At 39.4% G+C, this 13,508-nt stretch overlaps 2 protein-coding genes across 10 annotated transcripts in view; one reads left to right on the top strand and one right to left on the bottom strand.

Annotated features, from left to right (window-relative positions):
• Window positions 1-13,508, top strand: part of PRKG1 (protein kinase cGMP-dependent 1) — a 1,415,798-nt gene that overhangs the window by 797,828 nt on the left and 604,462 nt on the right. The window lies entirely within an intron of this gene.
• Window positions 6,939-9,332, bottom strand: CSTF2T (cleavage stimulation factor subunit 2 tau variant). Its single transcript, XM_086379161.1, has one exon. It carries the CDS (start codon window positions 9,272-9,274, stop codon window positions 7,376-7,378), a length of 1,899 nt encoding a protein of 632 aa, XP_086235287.1. The 5' UTR covers window positions 9,275-9,332; the 3' UTR covers window positions 6,939-7,375.

Raw genomic sequence — 13,508 nt, 5'->3', positions numbered from 1 at the left:
TGGAACATTTGAGAGGCTCTTGCTACTATCTTCCTTCCTCAAAAACAGATCTCTCTCCTACCCCGAGTCTTGTGGCTGATGCCTGAAATTCCTGATGCCATATTATAGGTTCCTTTCATCACTTCAAAGTATTTGATCACTGTGTAAATAAAAAAGGCATATTAGAGTAAAAATATTTTAAACAATTATATTCCATGTCTATATCAATGTAAGTGAATTTTTCTTCCTTTTCTTATTAAAACAAACAAAAAAACCCTTTAGTTGTATGGCAGGTAAGACCCAAAAGCCTCACAGAGTAACTGAAGAGGAGCTGGAAAGGGCACTGCTTGCTTCGGGTAGCAGTCTCCCAGTTGCATGTAGAGTAGGTTTGTGTTTCTGGTGGGACTTAGAGGGAAAAAAAAGAAAAAAAAAAACTCTACCCACTGTTGACACATTTTGCAGTCCTGGTAATTTGCTAAATTCACCACAGTGATCACAGGAGATGAGTTTCACAATCCTGCCTTGGCTGGCCCTGCCTGGGTCAGTGGCCAGTTCATCCATCTTCCTCCTCTTTATGAATCATCCTGGGCAAAAAGGACAATGGACAGGAGATGCAGAAAAGCCTCTTTTCTCCCCAGGATAATCCAGCTCTAATTCCTCAGGAAGGGCAGCTTTGGGCCATTTTAAATCAAGAATATTTTTGTTCAAAAAAAAAAAAAAAAACAAAACAAACAAAAAAAAAAGAATATTTTTGTTCAAGGCCCCTAGTTTGCCTAGTTTGCACCTCCCAGCAAAAGCACTTACTAGGGGGTAATTGCTAAACCTGTTTATCCCACCAACCAAGGAGTCTATAAATTACCTCCTAAAACATTCTAATTAAGCAATTTTTTTTTCCCTCTAGGAAAACAAAGCCCCAGATTACTAGAATACAAGTTGTCTGAACACGTGTGAAAAGGAGAGATATAAATTCACTGTTCCAAGGTCATCTTCACAGCCTCAAAATGATGCTTTGATGTCACTTCTTGAAAGGCCTTGATTGGAATTTAAGTTGTTTGTTAGAAGTGTTTTGAGCTCAGTTAGTTGAATACAATTTAAACTTTTCTTTAGGGGAAAAAAGCATATCTGCTTAATTTACAAAAGTTGATTTGCTTAATTTGTACTCTTAATCATGAAGGGAAAGGCTACCCACTCTAGTATTCTGGCCTGGAGAATCCCATGGACTGTATAGTCCATGGGGTCTCAAAGACGCCTGGTGACTTTCACTTTCAGTCATGATCGAGTTCAAAGACAGAGTTTAAAGGCACAGATCAGAGCATATGGTTTTCATGCCATTTTCAATAAAACTACTGAAAATAAATTAACAAAAGCTGGGCAGTTACTTTTAGCTGCTTTGGTGATAATGGTCCTTTCGTTTTGGTACACAGGAATATGTAGATGAAGTTTGAAAAATATTTAGCAGCAGAATTCTGTTGACAGTTCATTCTCACTGAAACATAAGCATGTTGATTTTATGGTTTCAAGATTTCTTCTGTTTACAGTAGACAAGATATAAAGGCAACCTGAGTGTCCATGGATAGATGAATGGATAAAGACGTGGCATATGTATATATACATACAATGGAATATATTACTCAGCCATAAAGAAAGAATGAAATCTTACCATTTGTGACAACATGGTTGGATATAGAGGGTATTATGCTAAATGAAATTAATCAAAGACAAATACTATATAATTTTGCTTATATGTAGTATCTAAAAATAACAAATTAAATATTTCCATCAAATCTAATAGCTATGTTTTAAAGCAGAGTAAAAGCAGGAGTTGTAAACTCAAAGCATTACAAGGAATGGCAAGTAGTTGTATGAATAACCTAGCATAAGATCCAGGGATTCAGGGAGAGGTGGGCTTGTGGACAAATAGGAACATATATGTAAATGCACTCAAATTCAAAATTTTTGAGAACCTTGACTGGTCAGACAAAACATATCTGCAGGCTCAACTGACCTACAAGACACAGATTTGGGGTCCCTAGTACAAAGACATTTAGTTTCTACAGGACAAAACTTGGACAAAATTAATGGTGGTGAGATGCGGGGAAATAAGTGATTCTAGAGATTTTAATACTGTAATTTGTTTCTTAAAATAGATGAGGATTTTTTTCTCTGATTGATGTCTGATATGTGTACAGTGATGAAATCATTTTGACTATAGGTTTACCTAAAGATAGCAAATATATTCTATTAATAGGTGATGATTGTTTTTACCCTCTTAGAGTGAGGTTTGTGTGTTTTTTTAGTCCTTCTTATTGCTATTGCTGTATTTTACATGGACATTTTGAGATATAGAATATGACTTTATGAAGGTTAGTGCACCAAGCAAGCCCTGTGTAGGTCCCTGCGTGCATGTGTGCATGCTCACTCAGTTGTGTCTGGCTCTTGAGACCTCATGGACTGTACACCCCAGGCTCCTCTGTCCATTGGATTTTCCCAGCAAGAATATGAGTGGCTTGTCATTTCCTTTTCCAGGGGATCTTCTCAACCCAGGGACGGAACCTGCATTTCCTGCACTGGCAGGCAAATTCTTTACCTCTTAGCCACTTAGGGAGCCCATATTGGTCCTTCCATCACATTAATTTAAATATAACATTTTTAATGTGTCTCATGTTTTGAGTATTATTAAGGTGAACCTTTAAGGTAAACTGGGAAGTGAGATATTGTTATCTTTTTCTGTGGAACGGTCAGGGATACATACATAAGTAAATTCCTAAATAGGTACAAATTCCTTCAAATCCATTTGAGGTAGGAAAGAAATTAAAGGCTGGCAGGTACACTGAAGTGGCCTACAGATTTTTTGCAGTAGAATTATTAAATATTAGTAACATAGTAAAACCAAATTTTGATTAAAATAGCTAATTAAATAAAATAACTTGTGGGAAACTGATGGTTTTATTACTTGATGCCCAAGAAATTAACTAGTCTACTTTTTTGAAAGACAACAAATAAGTAATCAAGCAGATAAGATTTTTTAAATGACCAGACTTTGTGACACGTATGAGAGATTTCAGATGTCTGCAGATTTATACATATTGAATCATACAAAATCGATTATGGATTAAAATGTTATATATTTTATTCTAACTCTTGATAATTAGTTACCTACCTTTGGGAGCTATCAACTCCTCATTATAAAGAGTTGTCGTTAACCAGAACATCTAGGTTCTTTTTCTAGGTACATACTTCGGCATTTTTACGTACAGCAAATAAGCACTGGGTTTGTTATTTTTGACAGTGCTACCCCAAATCACTTTGTTACATGTCCCTTACTGGCATAAGCTCTATACTGTGGTACAAAAATATCAAGAAGAAATATGTCTGTTAACATCTCATGAGAAAGGTCATTTGTAATATGAATTATCTGTGAAACTGAACTTTCAACTGGGGGAATACAACTTTTAAGGTGCATAGAAGCAAATGAAAATATTAAAAAATCTGTTTCAGTTAAGATCTGAAGTATACATATATATGAAATATATTAGCATACTAGATATCAATATCCTATAATAGTAATACTATCAATAGTACTAACATTAGTTATATTTATTAGCTTAAATATATTCATTTCCTTAAAATGAATTAGGTTTTTACTATATTTTCAACAAAAGATTGAGAAAAGCAAGCTCCAATCAGAAATCTATCTGGTGATTACCTGGCAGTGTAAAGCACCAAGAGGCTGTCAGTTTCTTTTGTGAGAAGATTGTGAGATGTAACTGATAATTCAGTTTCTCTGCCACAGTAGGTTGTTGCACATAATATCCTTAGACCTCATGAGACCTAAGAGAATGGCCTGACACACCATAGGAAATAAGGTTCTGTGTGCTTAGCTAATGTCCCAGCACTGCATGGAAAAGCAAGAAGGTTTGCAAGCTGTGATTGTATTAAGGATTTTTTTTTTTTTTTTAAAGAAAAGCTTTCTACTTTTAGAATTCTGAGAATTAGAGTTGAAAAGTCATACATATCTCACTTGGATTAGCCTACCTTTACCTGAGATTCAGGTATCTTGTTTGTATCTTATCAAACGGTCCCAAACAAGAAGTCTTGGGATATCAGCAAACATTAAAACATACTGTGATATTAATCAATAATATGAAAGGACGATGAGCAGGCACTGATTAAAGCTGATGATTTTTTCCCCAAAAACATGCACAGTCCAAACGGAATAAGCCATAAAGTGGGATTTCCAAATGTGTTCCACCCCACTACCTTCACTATTGTTATGAGTGTATTTGTGATTTTATTTGTAGTCTGCCCATACATAGGAAGACTTCCCTGGTGGCTCAGATGGTAAAACGTCTGCCTACAATGTGGGAGACCAGGGTTCGATCCCTGGGTTGGGAAGATCCTCTGGGGAAGGAAATGGCAACCCAGTCCAGTACTCCTGTCTGGAAAATCCCATGGACAGAGAAGTGTGGTAGGCTACAGTCCATGGGGTTGCAAAGAGTCCGACAGGACTGAGCAAATTCACTTTCACACATAGGAAAATGCAGGATGCCAGGGTTAAAACACGATTCTGAGTGTAGTAGACATGTATTGTTTATATTCTCATTCTCCATCAGTACTGGGTCCAACCATGAGTGAATTGGAAACGAAGAGAAAAATCTATTTATTCTATTCAGCTTAGCAGAGTAAAGGTGATTGCTTGTATTATCTATGTCTAATTTATTTTATAATGCAAATAGTTATTAGAGCTCATTTGCTCTGTGTTGAATTTAAATTATTTGTGGGGAAACTCATGTGTTAATAGGATTTTTTCCACTAAAATTGATAACATTTTTGTCCTTCTCATGTGCAATTTTTGCTATATATAGTGAATACAGAAATGAGTAAAACAGTCCATGTTTAGAGTTCCTGATCTACTAAAAGTGGGAGTAGGGAGTAGAGGGTAAAAGTAAAATATACTGAAAGTCACTCAGTCGTGTCCGACTCTGCGACCCCATGGACTGGGGCCTGCCAGGCTCCTCTGTCCATAGAATTCTCCAGGCAAGAATACTGGCATGGGTAGCTGTTCCCTTCTCCAGGGGATCTTCCCAACCCAGGGATTGAAGTTGGGTCTCCCTCATTGCAGGTGGATTCTTTACCATCTGAGCCACCAGGGAAAGGAAAAGTGAAGTAGCTCAGTTGTGTCCGACCCTTTGCGACCCATGGACTATAGCCTACCAGGATCCTCTGTCCATGGGATTTTCCAGGCAAGGGTACTGGAGTGGGTTGTCATTATTGCATGACAATTTAACAAGTGCTGTCAGTAATGAAGTCACAGTACCTATAAGGCATTACTGGGATACAGAGTTCTCTGTGGGGAATAAACATAACAGGAAGCCTAATGTCTCAATATCCAGGATGGTGCTACTGATACCTACCATAGAAAAAACATGGTTGGATATATAATACACAAGTATTTGTGTAATAATCAGTATAAAAAATTATATCCATTCCTGTAATTTCTTTAGATTTGCCTTTTTTCAAAGGAAAAAAAAAAAGTATTAAGGCCCCATGGAACTCTGAATAGATTACCTTTTGTTAAAAAAAACATCAGATACTAAACTCAGCTAAATTTTACTTTTCAGTCTGCATTAAACAATGCACGTTTTACTACAAAAAAGAACATTAAAATTTAATGGTTTTCAGTTAAAAGTCTTTTAGTGAAAACTTTGGGATACAGCAACTACAATTTTGAAGTAACCTAGCCAACTCTGAGTTTATATTAACAAGAACTACTACAGATGTCAAGGAGTGTTTCATCCCCTCCAATAAGGGAACACATATAGAAAACATGGGGAAATTAACAGTATGAACAATAAAACAGTAAAATAGGTAGCAGGAAATCGTAGAGAGCAAAACTTTAAGAATCAATTATCCATTTAAGGTATAAAAACCTTGCAAAGGGAAAATATTTCTAGGCTTACTTTGTATTATTATTTTTTCCCTCTGCATTGGCTTTTCTTCTTCTAAGATCAACTGGTTACTTCGGTGTTTCTGGGTGTTATTTGGGTTATTTCTGTTAATTACTACTTATTCTATCATACAAATGTTTGTCTCCACATCCTAAAGGCTTAAAGATAAATCAGGCAGTAGCTCTAAAGGTACCTGGTAAGCCCCACCTCCCTCCTACTGATTTTTAAATGTCTCATGGGTATGTATATTAGAATTAAATGGCTTTATTTATTGCTTGTAAAAGGAAAGTAATAACCAATTGAGCATATTTCAGGCTACAAGAATACCTTTAAACCTGGGTGTCAATTATTCTGATAAAATGGTGACAGATAAGCAAATTTTGAAATAAGAACTAAAAGGCATTTTAAATGCTTAAATGTTCCTGAGACTAAAATTTTTAATGCCTGATTTTGGTTGACCAGATGGATACCATCTGTGTAATGGAAGTGAGTTTCTAGGAAACTTGAGAGCTTTACTGCATGAAGCCTTCCACTATTTAAGAAAATAATTGATTATTTAAGAAAAGTCCAATGTTGTGTATAATTCATCCAGATCAACTAGACCCCTACACAATGATTTTGGGGAAGAACATGAGAGAATTATTTAGATTCAATTAATTCAAGACTATTGACAAATAGGACATTACTGAGATACAGTCTCATCAGAGCAGATTTAAGTAACTTAGTTGACCCTAGAACTGTCCTAGCAAAATCATGCTCAAGGCCAGGCCAAAATATTGCTGGAAGGGTGGGATAAGTAAAACATCACATCAATAAGGTGTGTCCTTAGCTTCAGAAAAAAAAAAAAAAAGGCAAATACCACAAGTTGAGAATTATTTGGTTAGCTCTAACATACTGAAGTAATTCCAAAATTTATAGTAAGACAATGCTTAAATCAATACAGCCTTCTATTGCCCCTGAAATAGGATTTTGTATCTTAAATGGATTACCAAAAAAAAATACATCTTGTAATTCTGAGGTAAACATCTTTATTTTCTTACGCAACCAAACATGTTAAACTATCTTAGTATATTACTATTTGAACAGGTCATCTTTTAGTCTTTATGCAGTTTTCACATTGTTTTACTCAGAATTTTTAAAATGGACTTAACACCTTGTACACATTTAACAATACTGTATAACCTTTGTAATCTTACTTGGTATATAATCATGTTCAGTTATTTTTGTATATTTACAGGGAATTAAAGTAAACAGACCCACTCCCTCCTCCCCCTACCCCACAATTAAAAGTAAAGGAAAAGACAACAAGAAATGAGATTAGGTTCTGGGAGGAAAGAAACCCTAATCATTCAAGTGTGGGGTTTCAGAAGTCAGCTTTTTGCACCTACCCATCCTCTATGCTACAGAAAACCTTTGTAAGACTACCACCAAATATTTTCTAAAACCTTTCAAGAAGTTCCAGTAGATTTCTGGATTTGTTCCTTTAAAATCAAGATACTCTGCCTTTGCTCAGGAGGCAGCATGGCAATCTGATCTGCAGTCAGCTGAAGAACCTGCATGATCAAAGCTGCCTTTTCTTGATCCTGGGGGGTTACCTGGCTCTGCCCAGGACTAAAACTGCTAGGCTGGCCTCCACCCTGCTTGCCAGCTCCTTGCATGCCCGGCCCCTGCATGCCAGCTCCTTGCATGCCCGCCCCCTGCATTCCAGCTCCTTGCATGCCCGGCCCCTGCATGCCCGCTCCTTGCATGCCCGGCCCCTGCATGCCACCTCCTTGCATGCCCGCCCCCTGCATGCCAGCTCCTTGCATGCCCGCCCCCTGCATGCCACCTCCTTGCATACCTGCCCCCTGCATGCCAGGTCCAGGGTTTCCCACCCCTGAAATGCTGGGAACCTGTCTGGGTCCCTGAGGACCACCTGCCCCCATATTAATAGGACCAGGACCCTGAATTCCCCCAGTCATAGGGCCTCTCGAACTGGGGCCAGGGCCCCTCATCTCCATTCCTCTTGCATCCATGCCTCTGGCTTCCATTGCTCTGGTTTCCATTGCACAGGTCTCCATTCCTCTTCTCTCCATCACTCGTGTCTCCAAGACCTCTGTTTCCATGGCTCGAGTCTCCATCCCTCGAGAGTCTCTGCTGCCTCTGCCATCCATAGGTAGCCCCCTTTGGTCTATCATAGGTCCTCTGGGCTCACTCATGAGCATTCTAGGATCTGCTAAGGGCCCTCCCCTCATCTCATGTGAGGAAGGGCCCCGGCTGTCATGACCAGAGGCATGGTGCATTGGAGGACCCTGATGTGGTGGGCCAAGATAGCCTCTGGGCTCCACTTCTCCGGTGACTGAAAGCAAAGTCCCTCCACGTGGGTCATTTGGAGCATCCCCTAACAGTCCTCGAGGAGGCAGGCCACCAGCAGTCATAGGCCCACGAGGCATAGGAGCTCTGGGATCAGATATCTGCACCTGCCCCCGCTCTAAGGGCACGGGACCAACCCCTGGCATTCCAACTTGGGGCTGCATTGTTCCGCCAGGAGTTAAGGGGCCAGGGCCAGGAACTGCGGCTGGCATTGGGCCTTGGGGTGGAATCCCACCTTGGATAGGGGTCTGCATCAGAGGAGGGATGTCTTTCACAGGTCTTCTGGCCAAATGTTGAGGCTGAGGGGCCGGGGGGTTCTGCTGGTTCAGCAGAACGTTAGGTCCAGGACAGAGCCCAGGGCCAGGGCCAGAAACGGATTGAGATTTCCCTGGGATGAGTGGTGTGACATGAATTTTGCGATGCAAAATTTTCAGAGCAATCTCTGGATCCATGATTCTCATCACTACTTGTGCCTGCAACAGCGCATAAGCCAGCTGTGGGTTTTGAAGTAACATATTTCGAGCTTCCTGGTGGCTGTTTTGGACACAGAGTTTCATCTGCTTCATCAGCTCAAACATTTGCTCCGGGGGAAGACTAGCGACTGCTCTGGTAATCGATTCAGGAGCATCTTCTGGATCGATAGGGTCCCCGTAGGGTGAGTCAATGATAGGCGCTGCAGGCCCTAGGCTCTTTAGCTCCTCCTTGTTCTTTTCACTGGCTGCATTGTCCACCCGAAGCGCTCTCCCGCTGAACTCCCGCCCATTAAGGTTCCGCATGGCACTAAGTGCGGTCTCCTGGTCTTGGTACTCGCAGAAGCCATAACCCTTAGGTTTGCCCGTCTCTCTATCGTATACCAGCCGGAAACTCACAACAGAACCAACCTCCGAGAAAATGTCCTTTAACTGCTCCTCAGTCGCCTCATACGGAATGTTCCCCACGAACACGGAACGCAGTGATCGATCCATTGCCGGGTCTCTCACCGCCAAACTCGACATGATTCCGGTCGCCACACAGCGGAGAGCGGCTTCTTCAAGTCGTCCTCCTCCGACCCACACTTCCGCCGAGCAGCGGAAACAACTTTCAAATTCCGGGTAGAAACCTCTCTACTCTGTTTGAATCGTTCCGCTAATCCGCAACATCTGCGCCTCTATCTTTTCCTAACCAAACTAATGCTTTCTGTCCTTAGTCCTTCCTGAGGCGCATGATTCCTTTCTCACCTCTTATTCTGCAAACTTTTCTAAGGCGCTCTACCACCCTCTCCGGGAAAAGCTTGGTGTGGATCGACCACAGTAAAGATGGCCGCGTCAACTTCACCATGGTAACGCGGAGAGGCTGCTTTCTACGACGTCAAGGGCGGTTTTGCTTCCGTTTGACCGGCGGGAAACCGCTAACTGAAAGCGATTGAGGCGGCGTCGTCTGTGTTCTGGTAGAAGTATTTCCGTGTATCAGTTTCTCCATAGTAGAGTAACTTTAAGCTATATTTAAAATCACAGTGCAGGCAATGAGGGGAAAATGTAGTATTTCAAAGCAGACTTGGAGTTTTCTCATTAAAATTCAAAAGTAATAGCTTGTTTTAAAAACGCATTTTTGGACAATAACTGTCCAGAAATACAAGCTGAATGCGTGTGCTAGCTCCATCCCCGCCCCCATCCTGTTGCTTCAGTCAATCCCTGAGGAGAGATGTCTGGTCCTTACACGTTTATTTTTGTGCGCGCACTCAGCAGTCGATCTTTTCTTTCTTTCTTTCTTTTTTTTTATTATTATTTTTTAATTTTATTTTAAAAACTTTACATAATTGTATTAGTTTTGTCAAATATCAAAATGAATCCGCCACAGGTATACATGTGTATCTTTTCAAAATAATATTTTTTCTTAGTTATATTAACCAATATTAATAATTTATTGAATTTTATGGCGACAGCGGATTAGTTAAATGCATTTAACCATTCTTTAGGCATTTAGGTTGCTTCTGATTGTTTTTAACTGATGCAATGATTTCGCCACCTCTGTTATGAAGGAGGAAACTACTTTCTCTTCTGTTGCTAGTTTTGCTGGGAGAAGTTAAAACATGTGGAATGTGGGTCTGTCTCTGTTTAACAAGCAATTAGAATTGAAGCTTGGTGATTTGCTAAGTAGCTGGTAACCTGCAAAGCCTGACTTCTTACCCAGGTTAGTCCCTCATAGCTCCAGAGCATCTGCCATGTACTGTAGGCACTGCTGCTGCTGCTGCTAAGTCGCTTCAGTCGTGTCCGACTCTGTGCGACCCCATAGACGGCAGCCCACCAGGCTCCCCCGTCCCTGGGATTCTCCAGGCAAGAACACTGGAGTGGGTTGCCATTTCCTTTTCCAGTGCACGAAAGTGAAAAGTGAAAGTGAAGTCACTCAGTCGTGTCTGACCCTCAGGGACCTCATGGACTGTAGCCTTCCAAGCTCCTCCGTCCGTGGGATTTTCCAGGCAAGAGTACTGGAGTGGGGTGCCACTGCCTTCTCCGACTGTGGCCACTAGAGTAGTTGAAAAATGGCTACCGTGACTGAGAGATTGAACTTTTAATTTCATGACTCTTATTAATATAAAAACTGATACTCCTTAGACTTTTGGAAAACTTAGTATGTTTAGAGCAACTTGGGTGTGAAATTGACTTTTGCAATGATAAAATGTAAATTTAAATCAAAAACTATTTTCAGTTAAAGTTTAACATATTAATTGAGATATGCTAGTAAAATAAATGCAATATTTTGAAAACTATAAAAAGTAAAATACCTCATTAAATTTTTATTTTTTCATATTAAAGTGATATTTTTAATACATTGGAAAAATATATTTTAACATCACTCATTTTACTTTGTTTAATGTGGTTACTTTAGAAAAATAATATTACATATGTAGATTGCATTGCTATGCTAAGTCACTTCAGTCGTGTCCGACTCTGTGCGACCCCACAGACGGCAGCCCACCAGGCTCCCCCGTCCCTGGGATTCTCTAGGCAAGAACACTGGAGTGGGTTGCCATTTCCTTCTCCAATGCATGAAAATGAAAAGTCAAAGTGAAGTTGCTCAGTCGTGTCGGACTCTTAGCGACCCCATGGATTGCAGCCTAACAGGCTCCTCCGTCCATGGGATTTTCCAAGCAAGAGTACTGGAGTGGGGTGCCATTGCCTTCTCTGGTAGATTGCATTACATATCTATAAACTGTATTGCTTCAGAGCCTAAGTCTTAACTCAAGCAGAGACTCATTTTATTCTACATATTCCTTTTGAAGGGATTATTGAACTTTAACTTTCATCAAAAAATTGTGTTAAGATAAAGCAATTATCCTTCAATTAAAAAAATTTAAAAAGTGAAAAAATTTTTTATGAACTTTGGATATCAGAGTTCGAGGAGTACATCTGAGATGAGTGTGGGTTTAGGTATAAATCAGACAAAGCATCCATTTACCTTCAAGTGTCTTAATAGTTATTTGAAACAGGTTTGGACATAGCTTTGTAAAAATATTTAATTCTTTATTTGACTGTGCTGGGTCTTCATTGTGGTGTGTAGGAAGCTGAGATATAAGGATCTTAGTTTTGGCATGTGGGATCTAGTTCCCCAACCAGGGATCAAACCCAGGCACCCTGCCTTGGGAGCTCAGAGCTTTAGCCTCTGGCCCACCAGGGCAGGCCTGGACATAGTTATTCATTCAAATTGGTTTAACCACCCCCCCTGATTTTTTTTTTTTTTAATTAATCCCATGGATGGAGGAGCCTGGTGGGCTACAGTTCATGGGGTCGCTAGGAGTCGGACACAACTAAGCGACTTCATTTTCACTTTTCACTTTCGTGCATTGGAGGAGGAAATGGCAACCCACTCCAGTATTCTTGCCTGGAGAATCCCAGGGACGGGGGAGCCTGGTGGGCTGCCATCTATGGGGTCGCACAGAGTTGGACACAACTGAAGCGACTTAGCAGCAGCAGCAGTGTTAAATATAACATAAATGATGCCACTATAACCTATAATCAATATAAAATTATGAATTGAAATGTTGGTATTTAAATACAAAGAGATATTTTACCTTTTGTAGTGCTGTCTCTGAAACCCAGTGCTTTAAGCCTAGTATTTTACATGTCAGGTCAGAGTAGATGCATTTCAACGGCTCAGAAGCATATGTGGTTGATGGCTAGTATCTTGAAAAGTGTAGTTCTAAGGAATCAAATGCCAGGACATGAGCGAAAAAAAATAAGCACATTTATAAAATGCTTCAAGAGTGGGTTGTAATGATGTGCAAGAAACAACCATGCATTCGTTCATTAAAGTTTTTTGCGTGCAGAGAACAGAAAGAACTCAAAACTTCTGCCCTCAAAGACTTCATCATCTAGCAAGGGAGAAAGACCTGAATTGATTATCATAACATCAGGTGGCAGATGCAGTGCCAGAGACGATCACAAGGAAGTAGAGAGATGTGCCATCCTTGGGGGAAGGGGGCTGGAGAACAGGGTCCTAAAATCACCATCCATTACGACTAGTTAAGGTCCCTGAAGTTCTCATCATTTGTGAAATGTTCATTGTCTCAGAAGTTCTGCATCATGAAAATAACCTGGTTAAAATGCAACTACCTACTCAGGCAGGGAGAACATGTAAACTCATGCATGCTCATTTACATGCATTACTTTTTAATTCTTATTCATTTTAATTTTTCCTTTTATTTATGTATTTATTTTAAGTGAAGCAAAGATGGATATTTTTAATGAAAAATGTGCCATTCACAAAGAAGATAGACATCATAAACCATTAGACACAATAACAAAGAAGCAAACATGCATAAAGCAAAAATCAGAAGTATAAGAGGAAAGAAAAAATATAATCATAGTATGACATATTAACATTTCTCTGAGAATATTTATTTTATCAAGTGCATAAAAAAGAATATAAGCATCTTGAATGATGTCTAATAATTTAAATATAACATTTATATTTAATTAATGTATATTAATCTTATATCTTAGACAAATATATTTAAAATTTTGTATCTTATATGTTACTAGATTTCCATAGGAAATTTAGAAAAACTGGCACAAAGGTAAATGTTACTAAATTTCAAAAAGTAGAAATTTTTTTTGGTGTGTGTGATTCAGTTATACATACATATATTATTTTTGAAATTATTTCTCATTATAGGTTATTATAAAATATTGACTATAGTGCCCTGTTCTGTACAGTAAACCTTTGTTACTTGTTGCATATCTATTTTTTTAA

Source organism: Bos grunniens, chromosome 26 (assembly GCF_055505025.1).
Source record: "Bos grunniens cultivar Pamir isolate PY7600 chromosome 26, Bosgru_T2T1.0, whole genome shotgun sequence".
In the NCBI taxonomy this organism is placed as follows: Eukaryota; Metazoa; Chordata; class Mammalia; order Artiodactyla; family Bovidae; genus Bos; species Bos grunniens.
Note: the sequence above shows the minus strand (reverse complement) of the source record. Positions and strands in the feature narration are given on the sequence as shown.

Bases quoted from the DNA above. Each gene is read 5' to 3' on its own strand.
- CSTF2T (XM_086379161.1), bottom strand. From the start codon at position 9,274: ATGTCGAGTTTGGCGGTGAGAGACCCGGCAATGGATCGATCACTGCGT.